The following is a 14,698-nucleotide window of genomic DNA, read 5'->3' as shown; positions in this document are numbered from 1 at the left end:
GCCGCCGCCGCCCCCGCCGCCGCCGCCGCCGCCACTGCGGGGAGGAGGGGGAGGAGGAGCGGGAGGAGGGACGAGCTGGTTGGGAGAAGAGGAAAAAAGTTTTGAGACTTTTCCGCTGCCGCTGGGAGCCAAAGGCGCGGGGACCTTCGCGCAGCGCTGCTCCGCGAGGCAGGACTGCGGGACCCCAGACCGCACCTCCGCCCTGCACCGCCTCGGACGCTTGCTCCCTTCCTTCCCCCCACACGGCGTTCCCCGGGCGCCCCCATTCCGGACCAGCCCTCAGGAGCCTCATACCCGACTCCCGCGAGGACTCGACCCCAGACATCGGTCGCACCCTCCCGCACGGCCCCCAACTCCTAGCCTCTCTCTTGAGCCCCCGCGCATCCAAGGACCCTTCTCCTCCGGGATCCAGGAGACGGGATCAATCTCAGACCTGCCTCAGCTTTCCTATTCAAGACCACCCACCTTTGGTACCAGATCTCGCTCATCTCGGTTTTTGCCGTGGGATACCGAGAACACACCCATCAGAGCCGCCCCTCCAGCTCCGCTCCGTCCTCCCTGAGGGCTTCAACTCCCTCCCTCCCCAGACCCTCCTACCTTTCCTCGGGAGACCCCCCCCCCAGCCCCTGTAGGGGCGGGGCCTCCCTCTTCCCACCCCAGCCCGGCTTGCGCTCTCGGCTGTGCCGGGGGCGCCGCCTCCCCCATGCCGCCCTCGGGGCTGCGGCTGCTGCCGCTGCTGCTGCCGCTGCTGTGGCTACTAGTGCTGCCGCCTGGCCGGCCGGCCGCCGGACTGTCCACCTGCAAGACCATCGACATGGAGCTGGTGAAGCGAAAGCGCATCGAGGCCATCCGCGGCCAGATTCTGTCCAAGCTTCGGCTCGCCAGCCCCCCGAGCCAGGGGGAGGTGCCGCCCGGTCCGCTGCCCGAGGCCGTACTGGCTCTTTACAACAGTACCCGTGACCGGGTGGCCGGGGAAAGTGCCGAACCTGAGCCTGAGCCAGAGGCGGACTACTACGCCAAGGAGGTCACCCGCGTGCTAATGGTGGAAAACAGCAACGGTGAGCTCGGAGGGGCAGGGGAACCCTGGAGGGGAGCCCCCAGGGGGCGCCGGAGTGCAGGGGTCACGGGGAGGAAATTACCGGTAGAGGAAACTGGCTGGGGGAAGAGGACCCCCGGGGGCGCCGGGAACTTGGGAGGGGGAGTCTCAAAGAGGATAGGGCTGAGCTCCCTACCCCCCAGGTATCTGGTCTTGAAGAGGAGATAGTGAGCGGAGTGGACCGCTTTTGGAGGGCTACAGGAACATGCGAGATCGTGGGCGGGGGGAGTCCCTTAGAGGGAGAGAAGCGAAGCAGTTACGGGGTGGGGGTGTAGAAAAAGACTTCCCCTTGCAGGGTGCACTAGAGTGCGGGGGTCGTGGGTGGGGCCCGCAGAGAGGGAGCTCGCTTTGGGAGAAGTGAGGACCCCGGCATTGGGGAGAGGAGAGGTAGTGGGAAAGCTGACTCAGAGCTCAGGGGTCATGAGGCAGGAAGATTCAAGAAGGACAGAAGAACTAGGTGAAGCGAACCCCAGAGGTTCCAGAAAGTGGAGAGTGGACGCATTTGCACACGGCGCGAAGAACACGCGGGATTGGGGAAGGGCTTAGAGAGAGAGGCGGGGAGGGGGGTGATCAATGCGAGGTCAAAAGGGGGCGCGAGGTCGTAGGGTGGGGGAAACTGGCGGGAGAGAAGCGGAGACCCCAGGGGGATGCCGGAGATGCGCCGGGAGGTGCTCTATTTCGCAGACGGACGTGAGAGGAGGAAGCCCAGCGGAGGAAGCGAGCCCCCAGGAAACCTAGAATACTGGGTCGTGGGAAGGGGTATACAGAGCGGAGAGACAAGCGTGGGAAAGGTGGACCTGGGAGCGGGCAGAGGAGAGATGGACGGTGCCATGCTGGGAGCAGCGAGCCTCCGCCACGCCGCGGGATGGAAGGGAGAGGGCTGAGTGAGGAGTCGAGCCATAGAGGGAGAGGTGGGTGGGTGCGACTCTACAAGACCCGGGTGAGAAAACCGAGCTGGTAGGGGTGAGGAAGCCCCACGTGTGTGCCACGCGCGGGGGGCGGAGCCTGCGCTTCCGGAAGGGGACAGGAGAACCCCAGCAGAGCTGAATGCTGAGAGCCTGGACCCCAAACTCCTAGTTCCTCTCTAGGAGGCTGGGGAAACCCCAGCGTCCGGCCGCCTAGCCCTCCCTCCCTTCCTTTCCTTCCCGTGCCTCGGGGGGCGGGGATCGCGCGCGGAGCCTGGGGCGAGACAAGGCAGGTCCGGTCCCCGCCCTCGCGGTGGCAGCGGCGGCTCCCGCCCCCTTCACCCCCAGCTCAGGGCGGCACTACCGCTGGGCCCGCCCCATCGGCGCCCGCGGAGACCCAGGCGTCCCGCGTGGCCCAGAGGCTTGGGGGCGACCCCCCTGCTTTCACTTTCCCTCTTGGGCATTAGACTTGTGGGTCTCTGGCCCATTTGTGTACCCAGTTGCCGCTTCAGCCGAATGACACCCCTACCTTCCCACATCTCCGTCTCACCTTTTCCGTCGTAGCTTCACCTTGGTTGTAGAGATTTTTCCAACACTGATACCTTCAATCTCTCTTCATTCCTCTTCTGCCTCCATCTCGCTCCCAAACCCTATGTCTCTCTTCCCCGTGTGTCTGTCTCCCATCTCTGCCTTTCCATCTCTCCCGCATTACCGTTACTCTCTCTGTCCCAGTCTGGGTCTCCCAGTTTCTGTCTCTCCATCTCTTCCCTCTCTCTCGCTTTTTCTCCTCCATACCCTACTCTCCATCTCTCCCTCTGACCGTTCCTGCCCCTTCTATCTCTCTTCTTCCCTATCTGTCTCCCAGGCCTGGGCTCTACCCTTCCTTTGGGGTCTGCTGAGTAACTCCTGGGCCAAGATAGGGCTTTTTTTGTGCGGGGCAGGGGCTGGCCCGGCTAGAGAGGGGAGGAGTAGGGGAAGGAGGCCCACAGAAGGGGCTTCCTCTGTCCTTTCTCATCGGATGTCTCCACCATTTCCATGCCCCCACTGCAGAGGCCTAAAGCAGCTGTCCCAGTTGATCCAGGAGTTCATGGCTTGCCCCACTCTTTCCCAACCCCCAACTTTTCCTAGACTAGAAAACTTCCTAATTTTCTCTGTTCCCCTTCCCCCGCCCCCGAAGCCATTCTTACCTAGAATGAACTTTGCCTTTTCTAACCAGCTGGGGAAGGAAACAATAATAATAATAATAACAACAACAAGAGTAATGTCACATTAGCAGGGAGGCAGCATAACCTAGGGGTTAAGAGCACAGTCTCTGGAATCAGACTGGCTGAGTTTGAATCCCCACTCTGCAGCTTCCTGGCTGCGTGATCTTGGGGCCAAATTGTTTCATCTCTTTGCCTCAGTTTTCCCATCTATAAAACGGGTATACTAATAGTATCTTCCTCATGGGGTTGTTGAACACACACATTAGAGTAAGCATCGTATGCAGACTCTGTACGACATACTTTATCTGCATCATCTCGCTTATTTCACACTAGCAACCTGTAATCAGTCCTTGTCTTACAGGTGAGAACCTGGCACACAGAGAGGAATTCACTTGCCCAAAGTTCCCGCGCTTCAGTTAGGAGAGCCTGGGTTGGGAGGCAGAGAACTTGATGTCAGGTTGATCTTTCCCCAAAGAATAGGAAACTGAGGCTCCGAGAGGGCTTGTGACTTGCCCAAGAAAGTAGGCAGTCGAGGCACAGTCCGATTCAAATGCCCTTGATCCCTGGGCTGCGACATAACTTGCGTTTGAGGCTCCACGTGCTGGGGAGGCCTAAGCAGTTAGAGCAGTGCCCAGCCCTGTGCCAGCTTTGTCCTGAGGGGCACTTCCCAGTTGATGGGAGGGAAGGGTGGATAAGATCCCGTTTAAAGAGGTGGAAACAAACCCAGAGAGGAGAAGCCAGTCACCTAAGGTCACACAGCTAAAATGTGTTAGGGTTAGACTCCAACCCAGGGCTCTTTGACTTGGGGTGCGCCAGCTCCCCTGCCCCTGTCAAACCCTGACATCCCCCCTCTCGGCTCCTTCTGCCTAGAAATCTATGGGAAAATCAAGCGTAGTCCACACAGCATGTATATGCTCTTCAACACGTCGGAGCTCCGGGAAGCGGTGCCCGAACCCGTGTTGCTCTCTCGGGCAGAGCTGCGCCTGCTGAGGCTCAAGTTAAAAGTGGAGCAGCACGTGGAGCTGTACCAGGTGGGGGCGAGGGCCCCAGAGGTGGCCTGGGCTGGGGCGGCTGGAAGGCTGGTGGCTTCAGGGTCCATAGTGACCGATCCTGAAGGCACAGACTGTGGGATCACAGGGCTCTGAAGCTTTCGGACTCCTAGAGCCCTAGAAGGTTAAACGTTTAGAAGGCCGGAATCTTAGGAGTTGGACTCTAAGAACTCAGGACTTTTGAAAATTTGAATCTCTGTAAGGGTTGCAGACTTTCAAAGTGCTCTGTCCCCACACAGTAGCCACTAGCCACCTATGGCCATTTAAGTTGATCAAAATTAAATAAAAGAAAAAATTCAGTTCGTCCGTCTCACTGGCCATAGTTCAAGTGGCCTGTAGTCACATGGGGTTAGCAGCCGCTATTTTGGACACCACAGATAAAGAACTTTTCCATCATCACGGAAAGGTCTCTTGGTTAGCTCTTTTCTAGAAGAGTCTCCAGGAAGATGGGAGCCTCAAGAAGTTCTGGATTCTCTTGAAGGTTGTGTGACCCAGAATCCCTGTCATGTGGAATGTTAGATTCAGTAGTAGGTGTTAGACTCTTACAACAAGGGAACTTTGGGCTTCCCTGGTGGTGCAGCGGTTGAGAGTCTGCCTGCCGATGCGGGGGACATGGGTTCGTGCCCCGGTCCGGGGGGATCCCGCGTGCCACGGAGCGGCTGGGCCCGTGAGCCATGGCCGCTGGGCCTGCGCATCCGGAGCCTGTGCTCCGCAGCGGGACAGGCCACAACAGTGAGAGGCCCGCGTACAGCAAAAAAAAAAAAAAAAACCAAAACAAGGGAACTTTGTCTGATGTTAACTTCTTGGAGTCTAGAGAATTCGCTTTTATCCTGCCAGCTCCCAGGGGATCATTCCACATGGATGTCAGGCGTCTGCAACATCTAGGTTTGTGGCATGTCAGACTCGTGGGTCTGTAGAACATGAGTCCTCTGGAATGTCTCAGGCTCATTGAATGTGTAATTCTTGGGGTGCCACTGAGCACTGGCGTTATGGAATGACTTCTAACATAACTTCTAGAAAGTGATAACTCGGGGCTTCTCTGGTGGCGCAGTAGTTAAGAATCTGCCTGCCAACGCAGGGGACACGGGTTCGAGCCCTGGTCCGGGAAGATCCCACATGCTGCGGAGCAACTAAGCCCATGTGCCACAACTACTGAGCCTGTACTCTGGAGCCCGCGAGCCACAACTACTGAGCCCATGTGCCACAACTACTGAAGCCCGTGCGCCTAGAGCCTGTGCTCCGCAACAGGAGAGGCCACCGCAATGAGAAGCCCGTGCACCGCAACAAAGAGTAGCCCCCGCTCGCCGCAACTAGAGAAAGCCCGCGCGTAGGAACGAAGACCCAAAGCAGCCAAAAATAAATAAATAAAAAATAAATACTTTTTTTTCAAAAAAGAAGGAACGTGATAGACTCTCAGAATTTGGGGGGCCAAATTTGCAGAACTGTCTATAGTCAGTGACCCCTACGATGTCAGTAGGAGAATCGTGGCATCGTGGGCTGTCCAAGCTGAAAGGGGCCGCCTGGCATTTCATCAGTGAGGAAACCAAGGACAAAAGGGGAGAGGAATTTTCCATGGCCACGCCGGGGTCAGGCATAGAGGATGAGCTGCCCAGGTGCCTTGACCCCCCAGCCTGGGGTTCTCTCTCCCCTCTGGGCTGCTGTGGGGTGGGTGGCTCCTGTGGGCCCCTCGGTTTGGGTGTCTGGGAGGGGACAGTCTGCAGGACTGTGTGGAAGCCTTTTTCGGGGAGCAGATGGACTCAGGGGTGCAGTGTACATGAGGGGTGTGTGGCAGCATCTACCCACTGTCTCTCCCCCCAATTCATCATCCCCCAGAAATACAGCAATGATTCCTGGCGCTACCTCAGCAACCGGCTGCTGGCCCCCAGCGACTCGCCGGAGTGGCTGTCCTTTGACGTCACTGGAGTTGTGCGGCAGTGGCTGACCCACGGAGGTGAGGACCGCTTGTCTGCCCCACCCCTATTTTTTTTGTGTTTTCTGGCCGCACTGCGTGGCATGTGGGATCTTAGCTCCCCGACCAGGGGTCGAACCTGCAGTGGAAGCGCGGACTGTTAACCATTGGACCACCAGGGAAGTCCCTCCCAACCCCTATTTTGTAATGGGGTTGACCCCATTGTTTGTCCTGGGGCTCCCCTGCCTAGCACCGCCCGCCCCATGTTGGTGCCAAAGAGCCCAGACCTGGGCCTCCTTCCAGGCACTCAAACCTGAGTGATTAATGGTAAATCCATTTCCTGAGCACCTGCCCTGTGCTGGGTGATGCTGGGGACAAAACAGTAACCAAAACAGCACCATACTTGCCCTCGTGAAGCTTATCATCCATTGCTTGGGTTAAGGGATTTGGGGGAAAGACCTGAAAACCAGGTAGTAATGTCCCAGAGTGGGCAGGGTTGGGAGGGGGAGCCCAGAGGAGGTGCCTGACCCAGCCTGGGAAATCAGGGAGGGCTTCCTGGAAGAGGGGACATTAGAGCGGTTGTCTGAGGGATGAGTGGAGCCAGCCTGGGAAAGACGGAGGGGCAAGAGTGTTCAAGGCAGAGGGATAGGCTGTGCAGAGCCCTTGAGTCCAGGGAGAGCCTGACACACCTGATCTGTCCAGAAGAGGATTGTCTGTCCTGTCTCATCTGAGTCCACAGTACCCACATCTCCCTTCCTAGTCTCCGTCTCGTTCATTCCTTCACTCAGTAGATGCCAGTAGATTCCTGCTATGTGCCTGGCCCTGTGCAGGTGGTGTGGGGGACACAGTGGTAACCATGACAACTTCTAGGCCTGCCCTCATGGGGCCCACAGTCACTTCTAGACACCTAGGAAATCTTGCCAAAGCCCTAGCAGGGAGCCCGCCTGACTCCCATTGTGATGGCCACAATGACCAGGGCCGGGATGGGGGAGCCGAGAGTGGGCATCCAAACCCATCTGGAGGGGTCCAGGAGGGCTTCCTGGATGAGGATGATTGTGTTGAGACTCATGAGATAAGTGATGGTTTGGCCAGAGGAAAAGATGGGGGTTAGGGAGCAGGTGAGCGCTGCGACAAGTGTCCTGGGCTGATTGCTGAGTCCAGAGCCCCCAGCACAGGGTCCAACACATAGTGGGAGCTTAGAAAGGCATTCACTCATTCATTCAAGAAAACTTTCTTCCACACTGGCCCTGGGACAAGAGCCCAGGCACTTGCATCCCAGCCCTGCCTTTTCCCACTTTGGGCAAGTCACCCCCTCTCTGTGGGCCTTGGCTTCTTCATCTGTAAAATGGGGAGCTTTGGTGAGGATTAAAGGAAATAACGCACAAAAAGTGTTTAGAACAGGGTCTGGCACCCAGTGCGAACTCAGGAGATGTTTGTTTTTACGACTGTGGGCCAGGCCCAGTGGGGAACAAGAAAACAAGGATCCCTGCCCCCACGTATCCTGCTTTGCCACTGAGAACAAAGAGGGGAATAAATAGTCAGATACAAATGTCAGGGTAAGTGCTATGGAGAAAATAAAGTGCTGTCATAGTGGGGGAGGGGCTGTGTCCTGGAGGGCTTCCAGGAGGAGGTGGCCTTTGAGCTGAGACCTGCAAGAGGAGGAGGCTGCAAGGCAAAGGACTGGAGCACGAGGGTGCAGTGAGAGGCCAGGCAGGGGAAGGGGCAGGAAGGAGGTCCCCCCACCCCCACGCCGGGGGTTTGCTACTTCCTTTCTCATCCCCCAGGGACTGGGTGAGCCGCCCCCTCACACTGGCTTCCCTCTCCCCACTCCCACAGAGGAAATAGAGGGCTTTCGCCTCAGTGCCCACTGTTCCTGTGACAGCAAAGATAACACACTCCAAGTGGACATTAACGGTGAGGCCCACCTCCCCGGCCCGGCCCCATGCCCACCAGTGATGTGTGTGTGTGTGTGTGTGTGTGTGTGTGTTTCTTCCCCTTGACCATCTCCCATTCATCCATCTGAGAGTGTGTGTATGTCTCCCCCACCCTCCCTACCGCCTGACTCCCAAACCAAAGCAGGGTTCAGTTCCGGCCGCCGGGGTGACCTCGCCACCATTCATGGCATGAACCGGCCCTTCCTGCTCCTCATGGCCACCCCGCTGGAGAGGGCCCAGCACCTGCACAGCTCCCGGCACCGCCGAGCCCTGGACACCAACTACTGCTTCAGGTGAACCTTGCAGCCTTTCCCTGACGCCTTCTGGGCTGGGGGCCTCCTTGCCGTCTGCTGAGCAGGCACCGCAGATTGGGCACCTGGCTGGTGCTACGCTTGGGCTGGCATCTGCTTCAGCCTGGAGCGTTCGGGGGATGAGGTCCGAGGCCTAGGATGCTGGGATGTGCGAACTGGGAGTCCTTGAATGCTGAGAGCAGGTGGCTCTCTGGCTGGTGGGTTGCAATCAGAGACTATTAGAACGTTGAACACTGAGAATGTGAGAATTCAATACTGGAAGGTCGCCATGTTAGATTTCTGTCCTGCTGGCAGGTTGGGGTTCGAGCATGTGGGGATTCTAGGATGTGAGAATCGGTATTCATTATTGAAATCTGAGAATGTTGGACTCAAGGGATGTTGGGATCCTAGAACTTGGGAATTCAGAATTGGAAGATTGCCCGTGTTGGATTCCTATACCATTGATAGACTGGAGTCTCCCGTATCGGCAGATTGGAGTCCTTGACTGTTGGGCCCAGAATAGTGGAGTCCTGTGTTACATTATTAGCATCCACAAATGTTGGAGTTGGAGAAAGCCAGAGTCTTGGTCACCTAGAATGTTGGGACTCAGGGCTGGAATCTTGTGAGAATCTTGGAAGGCTGTGATCTTAGAACGTGGCAGCTTGGACCTCTTGAGTGATGGGCTCAGAATTGTGGAATGTTGGAATGCAGTTTTTTTTTGTTTGTTTTTTTTTTCCGTACGCGGGCCTCTCACTGTTGTGGCCTCTCCCGTTGCGGAGCACAGGCTCCGTTCGTGCAGGCTCAGCGGCCATGGCTCACGGGCCCAGCTGCTCCGCGGCATGTGGGATCTTCCCGGACTGGGGCACGAACCCGTGTCCTCTGCATTGGCAGGCGGACTCCCAACCACTGCGCCACCAGGGAAGCCCTGGAATGCAGTTTTGAAATATTGGAATTCAAGAATGCCAAGATCTTGGAGAGCTGGAATGTGGGAATCCTAGAAAGCTGGAAAGCTGTTGGTGTGTTAGAATCTTGAGAGGCTGGTGTATTGCAGTCCAAGAAAACTGAAAAGTTGTAGTCCTAGAATGTTGAAGTTCAGAGTTAGAGTGTTGCGAGTTTAGAATGATAATGTGACCTTGGCCCTCCCCTGCTTAATATTTTGATGGTGCCTTTGGGCTTTGTTACATGCAGTTCTCCTGCCGGAAAGTCAGCTCTGCTCCCAAACTCCTTCACCCCCAGATCCTACCCTCTGCCCAACAATCCTGTGGATGAATGAATGGATTGAGGTCGTGAGTGCCAGCAGCTTATACTATTACAGTGAGAGAGTGCCAGCCACATGAGGGACACAGCGTCACTTAGGAAATCTTCCCAGAAAATCAAACCTGAAGCTGATCAGTGTGGTAGATCCAATTTTCCAGAAATATGAGAACAGAGAAACATGTTAGACAACACCGTGGTCGTGCAGTCAGCAACATCTAGATCGTGGGAAACCTGACCCAGTTTCTTCAACAAATACAATACAAAGTGGGGAAACAGAGAGATGGTTCTGTAGACTTTAAAAAAGAATATTAAATATGTATCAAATAATTGCCACGTATAGACCATATTTGGGTCTTTTTTTTTCTTTTTTGGCCCGAGCCATGCAGCATGTGGGATCTGAGTTGTTCCCTGACTGGGGATCAAACTGTTGCCCCCTGCAGTGGAAGTGCAGAGTCTTAACCACTGGACTGCCAGGCAAGTCCCCCAAGTGGGTTTCTTTTACTCGTCAGGCCCTGTTGGGTCCTGGTAGACTGGAGGGCAGAGTTGCAAACGCCTGGACTGCGTGTATCACAGGACCTGGAAAGCAGCAGGCCCCAGGCATGCACCTCAGGGTCACCTGGAAGCCTTGTTAAATGTGGCCTGCTGTCTCCCACCTATCCCCACCCCCAGTTTCTGATTCAGTGGGTCTGGGGTGGGGCCTGAGAATTTGCATTTCCCACAAGTTCCCAGGCGGCGCTGCTGCTCCAGGGACCCTACAGGGAGAACAGTTGAGTTGGATAATAGAATCACACACTTCAAGTCTTAGGACCTCAGCACCCTGGCACAGTTGGACCAGAAATGAAAGATTATTCTGGACAGTGGTTCTTCCCCTTTTGTGAGTCCGGGAACCCCTTGAGAAGTCGAAAGCCAGGAACCTTTTTTCCCCAGAATATGCCTATACATACACACGTAGGTGCCTGTGGTTTGGGGGGCTCAGACCCCTCCCTCAGCCCATCCATGGATTTCCTGACGCCTCCTGGGCCCTTAACAACATCTTATTTGATCCAACATCCCTTGCATCTTTGTACAGATGAGGGAACTGCGGCCCAGCCAGACTGGGGAGGCGCCAGGCTGAACTCACGGGAATCTAAGTTTCCTAACTTCCTTCTCAACGTCCTGTGGCTCTTGGGAGAGGCCTTGTCTTGCCCTGGGAGATCCTGTCACATTGCCTCTTCCCCCTCTGCTTAAGCTGACATGGTTGCACTGGGCAGATGAGGGCACAGACTCCAGGGCAGCACAGAGTTAGCTGTGAACCTGGCCCCAAACTCCACCACATGTAGGCTACGAGTGAACAGACAACATCCCCCTTTCTCTGAGGCTCAATTTCTTCATCCTTCAAATGGGAATAATAATAAGACCTGCCTTGTAGGGAATTCTCTATTGATATTTTTTTTTGGCCGCACCACACACATGCAGAATCTTAGTTCCCTGACCAGGGATCGAACCCGTGCCCCCTGCAGTGGAATCAAGGAGTCTTAACCAGTGGACCGCCAGGGAATTCCGCTATTGATTTTTTTTTTTCCTCTATTGATTCTTGAGTAGGAAAATGCATGCACTTGGATCAAACCCAGAAAGGATACTCAGAGACCCTCCAGCTCCGGCCCCCAGCCCCTCTATGAGGAGGCTTCTATTGTATTTCTGTCTCCTCCCAGAGAGTCTCTGTATGAGACACTTACACATAGCCATGTATATGTTTTTTATTTTGTCCAAATGGTATAGTCTTTTTTTTTGGGGGGGGGTATTGCATTTTCTTTCTTTAAATTTTATTTTCTGATTCTAAAAGTAACACATACCCACTATCGAGAATTTGGAAAATACAGAACGATATCCCCCATCACATTGCCACATATGAAATGTCACTGTCAACATTTTAATATATTGCCCTCCAGTCCTTCTATTCAAAACAGAATTTGGATCATACTGTACCTGTAACTTTGCATAGTGTTTCTTTCATATGTTATGAACATGGAATTTAAAGTGTTCTCAGCTGCCCATGAGTCAAGCCTTTTAGTTAAGTTCCCAGCCCATCTCAACCATGGCCTCAGGGGCCAGCACAGAAAATGCCCCATTTCCTTCCAGACATGATGGAGCCAGGGCCGCAGACTGGGGAGGACTGACTTTTGCATCCGAGCCTGGGACAGAGATCACGAGTCCAGGGCAGTAGAGTCTTACATACCACCACTCTCCAATGTGCTTTTATTTTTTATTTTGTTTTGTTTTTTAAAAAGTATTTATTTTTTTTGGCTGCATTGAATTTTAGTTGCGGCACACGGGCTCTTTGTTGCGGTGAGCGGGCTCTTCGTTGTGGCGCGTGGGCTGGCTTCTCTCTAGTTGTGGCGCCTCAGTAGGCTCTAGAGTGTGTGGCCTCAGTAGTTGCGGCGTACAGGCTTAGTTGCCCCGCAGGATGTGGGATCCTATTTCCCCGACCAGGGATCGGACCCACGTCCCCTGCATTGGGAGGAGGATTCTTAACCACTGGACCACCACGGAAGTCCCTCCAATGTGCTTTTAAAAGACCTAACATATTCATCAATTATTTTATACAGCCAGTACTTGCTAAGCACCTGCTGTATGCCAGGCACTGTTGCAGGGACACATTTAGGGACAAAATAGACAAAAAGTCCTGTCCTCAGAGGAAGACAGAAAACGAACAGATAAATCAGTATCTAATAAAAGAGCAGGTGGCAAGAAGGAAAAACCAATCTGAGGAAGGGGAAAGAAAGAAGTCATTGTGCTAATTGATTTTTCCTCTTCTGATTGAAATTTTTTTTATTAGGGGAAACTTTAAATGTATTCATAAGCAACCAAGATGGTACAGGGAACCCCCACGAACTCTCATCCAGTATCAACAAGTATTAAGATTTGCCCCATTTCAGCTGCAGTCATTTTCATGTTTTCTCACATAACTGAATGCTGTTATTACACTTTATGGAATTAACAAACATTTGGATTGGTATTTTGGGTAGGATGGTCCAGGAAGGACTCTGAGGAGATGACATTCATTTGTTTGACTGATACTTATTGAGCACCTACTGCATGCCAGGCAGTGTTCTAGGAGTTAAGGGTCCCTGAGTGAGGGATGTTTGAGCATACATACAAATGGAGTGAAGAAACAGAGCCAGAGTGGGTATCTGTGGGAATAGCCAGCCAGGCAGAGGGAACAGCAAGTGCAAATGTCCTGAGCTGGGACTCAGGAACAGCGAGGATGGTAATGTGGCCGAAGGAGAGTGAGAGTGGGAGTGGGGAGGGAGTTGAGATCAGCCAGATCTGGTAGCGCCTTGTGGTCCATGGCGAGGGCTTGGGCATTTGCCTTGTTCAGAGCAGAGGAGCGACTGGACAGTCTCTAGTATGTGGCCCCATAAGGCAGGGATTTCTGTCTGTTTTGTTTGTACTGCGTCCCCAGTAGACCGCAGCCCAGCACACGGTCGTAGCTCAGTGAACATTTGTTGCACACGTAGAACGTATCAGTACACGTGGCGCCGCGTTGTGTTTTTTATGTTCCAGTGTGTGGATGTGCTGTGGTCGGTGTAGCCCCCTCTGGACGTTCATTTGGCTTCTTACAGGCTTGAGCGTTGCCTGAGATCATGTTTATGAGGATGCCCTTAGCGCAGTGCTGGACTAGAGGAAGTGCTTTATCAGTGTTAGTGATGATCATTACTATTACTGTTATTGCTGTTATCATCACAGGGGTTGCAAGGGAGACCAAGATGGAGACCGTGCTGGCGGGCAACCAGGGTGAAACACATGCACAGCCGGGGGAGGAGGGGCACCCCTCCGCTCTCCTGACTCGGGTTCCTCCCTCCCTCCGGCCTGCAGCTCCACGGAAAAGAACTGCTGCGTTCGGCAGCTCTACATTGACTTCCGCAAGGACCTGGGCTGGAAGTGGATTCACGAACCCAAGGGCTACCACGCCAATTTCTGCCTGGGGCCCTGCCCCTACATCTGGAGCCTGGACACGCAGTACAGCAAGGTGCGTCTGGAGCCCTGGCTGGGGGTGGGATGAGGGTAGCAGGAACCGAGGGAGGAGAGGGAGAAAGAGAGGTAAAATCAGATGAATTGGCGAGATAGAAAGAGAGGAGACAGGGAGATTGGCGGGGAGGTGGCAAAGGGATGGGAGAGAAACTAGAGGCAGGGTCTGAGCAGTTAGAGACACGAGGCAGAGGGAGACAGAGATATGGGGAGACCCATGGAGATGCATAACTTGGGCTTGGGAAGAGGTGGGGAGATGGAAGGAGAAAGAGAAACGGAGGGACACAATGAGAGAGAAAAAGGCAGGAGGATAGAGAATTAGGAAGATGGAAGGAGAAAGACAATGAGACACAAGCCAAGAGTGGAAACTGGGGAGAGGCAGAGAAACAGAAAGAAACGGAATGAGATAAGACAGAGGGAGATGGGGAGAGGCTGGCGGGGTGGGGGTACCCTCCCCATGACCCCCGACCCTGACCCCCCCCCCCCCCCCCCCCGGTCCTGGCCCCGTACAACCAGCACAACCCGGGCGCGTCGGCGGCGCCGTGCTGCGTGCCGCAGGCGCTGGAGCCGCTGCCCATCGTGTACTACGTGGGCCGCAAGCCCAAGGTGGAGCAGCTGTCCAACATGATCGTGCGCTCCTGCAAGTGCAGCTGAGGCCCCGCCCCTCCCGACAGGTCCCGCCCACCCCGGCAGGCCCGGCCCCGCCCCCCACCCGCCTCATCGGAGTTGTATTTAAGGACACAGCGCCCAAGCCCACCTGGGGTCCATTAAAGGTGGAGAGAGGACTGGGTCTCTGTGTCGTTGGGCGCCTAACTAGGGTTTCTCTTCCGACGTCCCCCGACCTCCCCCCCAATGCCCCCTGCATCTCCTTACATTTACACTTACATCTGCCTCCTCCTGTCTCTGCCCATCATTCATTTGCCCCTCCTCACACAGACACTTCTTAGCGCTTGTTATGTTTCTTACTCCTGGTGAACAAGGGTTAGATTTATTTATTGAGCACCTTGGACCCTTATGTTAACTCATTTAACCACCATAACAAAGC

General features: G+C 54.8%; 1 protein-coding gene across 2 annotated transcripts; it reads left to right on the top strand.

Annotated features, from left to right (window-relative positions):
- The first annotated feature begins 112 nt into the window (after window positions 1-112).
- TGFB1 (transforming growth factor beta 1) lies at window positions 113-14,438 on the top strand. 2 transcript variants are annotated; one of them, XM_027079626.1, is made up of 7 exons: window positions 113-1,058; window positions 4,077-4,237; window positions 6,089-6,206; window positions 8,001-8,078; window positions 8,244-8,391; window positions 13,501-13,653; window positions 14,148-14,438. In XM_027079626.1, the coding sequence occupies exons 1-7, from the start codon at window positions 704-706 to the stop codon at window positions 14,305-14,307; spliced, it is 1,173 nt and encodes a 390-aa protein (XP_026935427.1). In that variant the 5' UTR covers window positions 113-703; the 3' UTR covers window positions 14,308-14,438. The 2 variants fall into 2 exon arrangements, with proteins under 2 accessions (XP_026935427.1, XP_026935426.1); XM_027079625.1 differs by having other exon boundaries at window positions 684-1,058; window positions 8,241-8,391.
- The last annotated feature ends 260 nt before the right edge of the window (window positions 14,439-14,698 follow it).

This window comes from Aethalodelphis obliquidens, unplaced genomic scaffold (genome assembly GCF_003676395.1).
Source record: "Aethalodelphis obliquidens isolate GAN/ISIS:26980383/991018 unplaced genomic scaffold, ASM367639v1 scaffold43, whole genome shotgun sequence".
NCBI lineage: Eukaryota > Metazoa > Chordata > Mammalia > Artiodactyla > Delphinidae > Aethalodelphis > Aethalodelphis obliquidens.
Note: the sequence above shows the minus strand (reverse complement) of the source record. Positions and strands in the feature narration are given on the sequence as shown.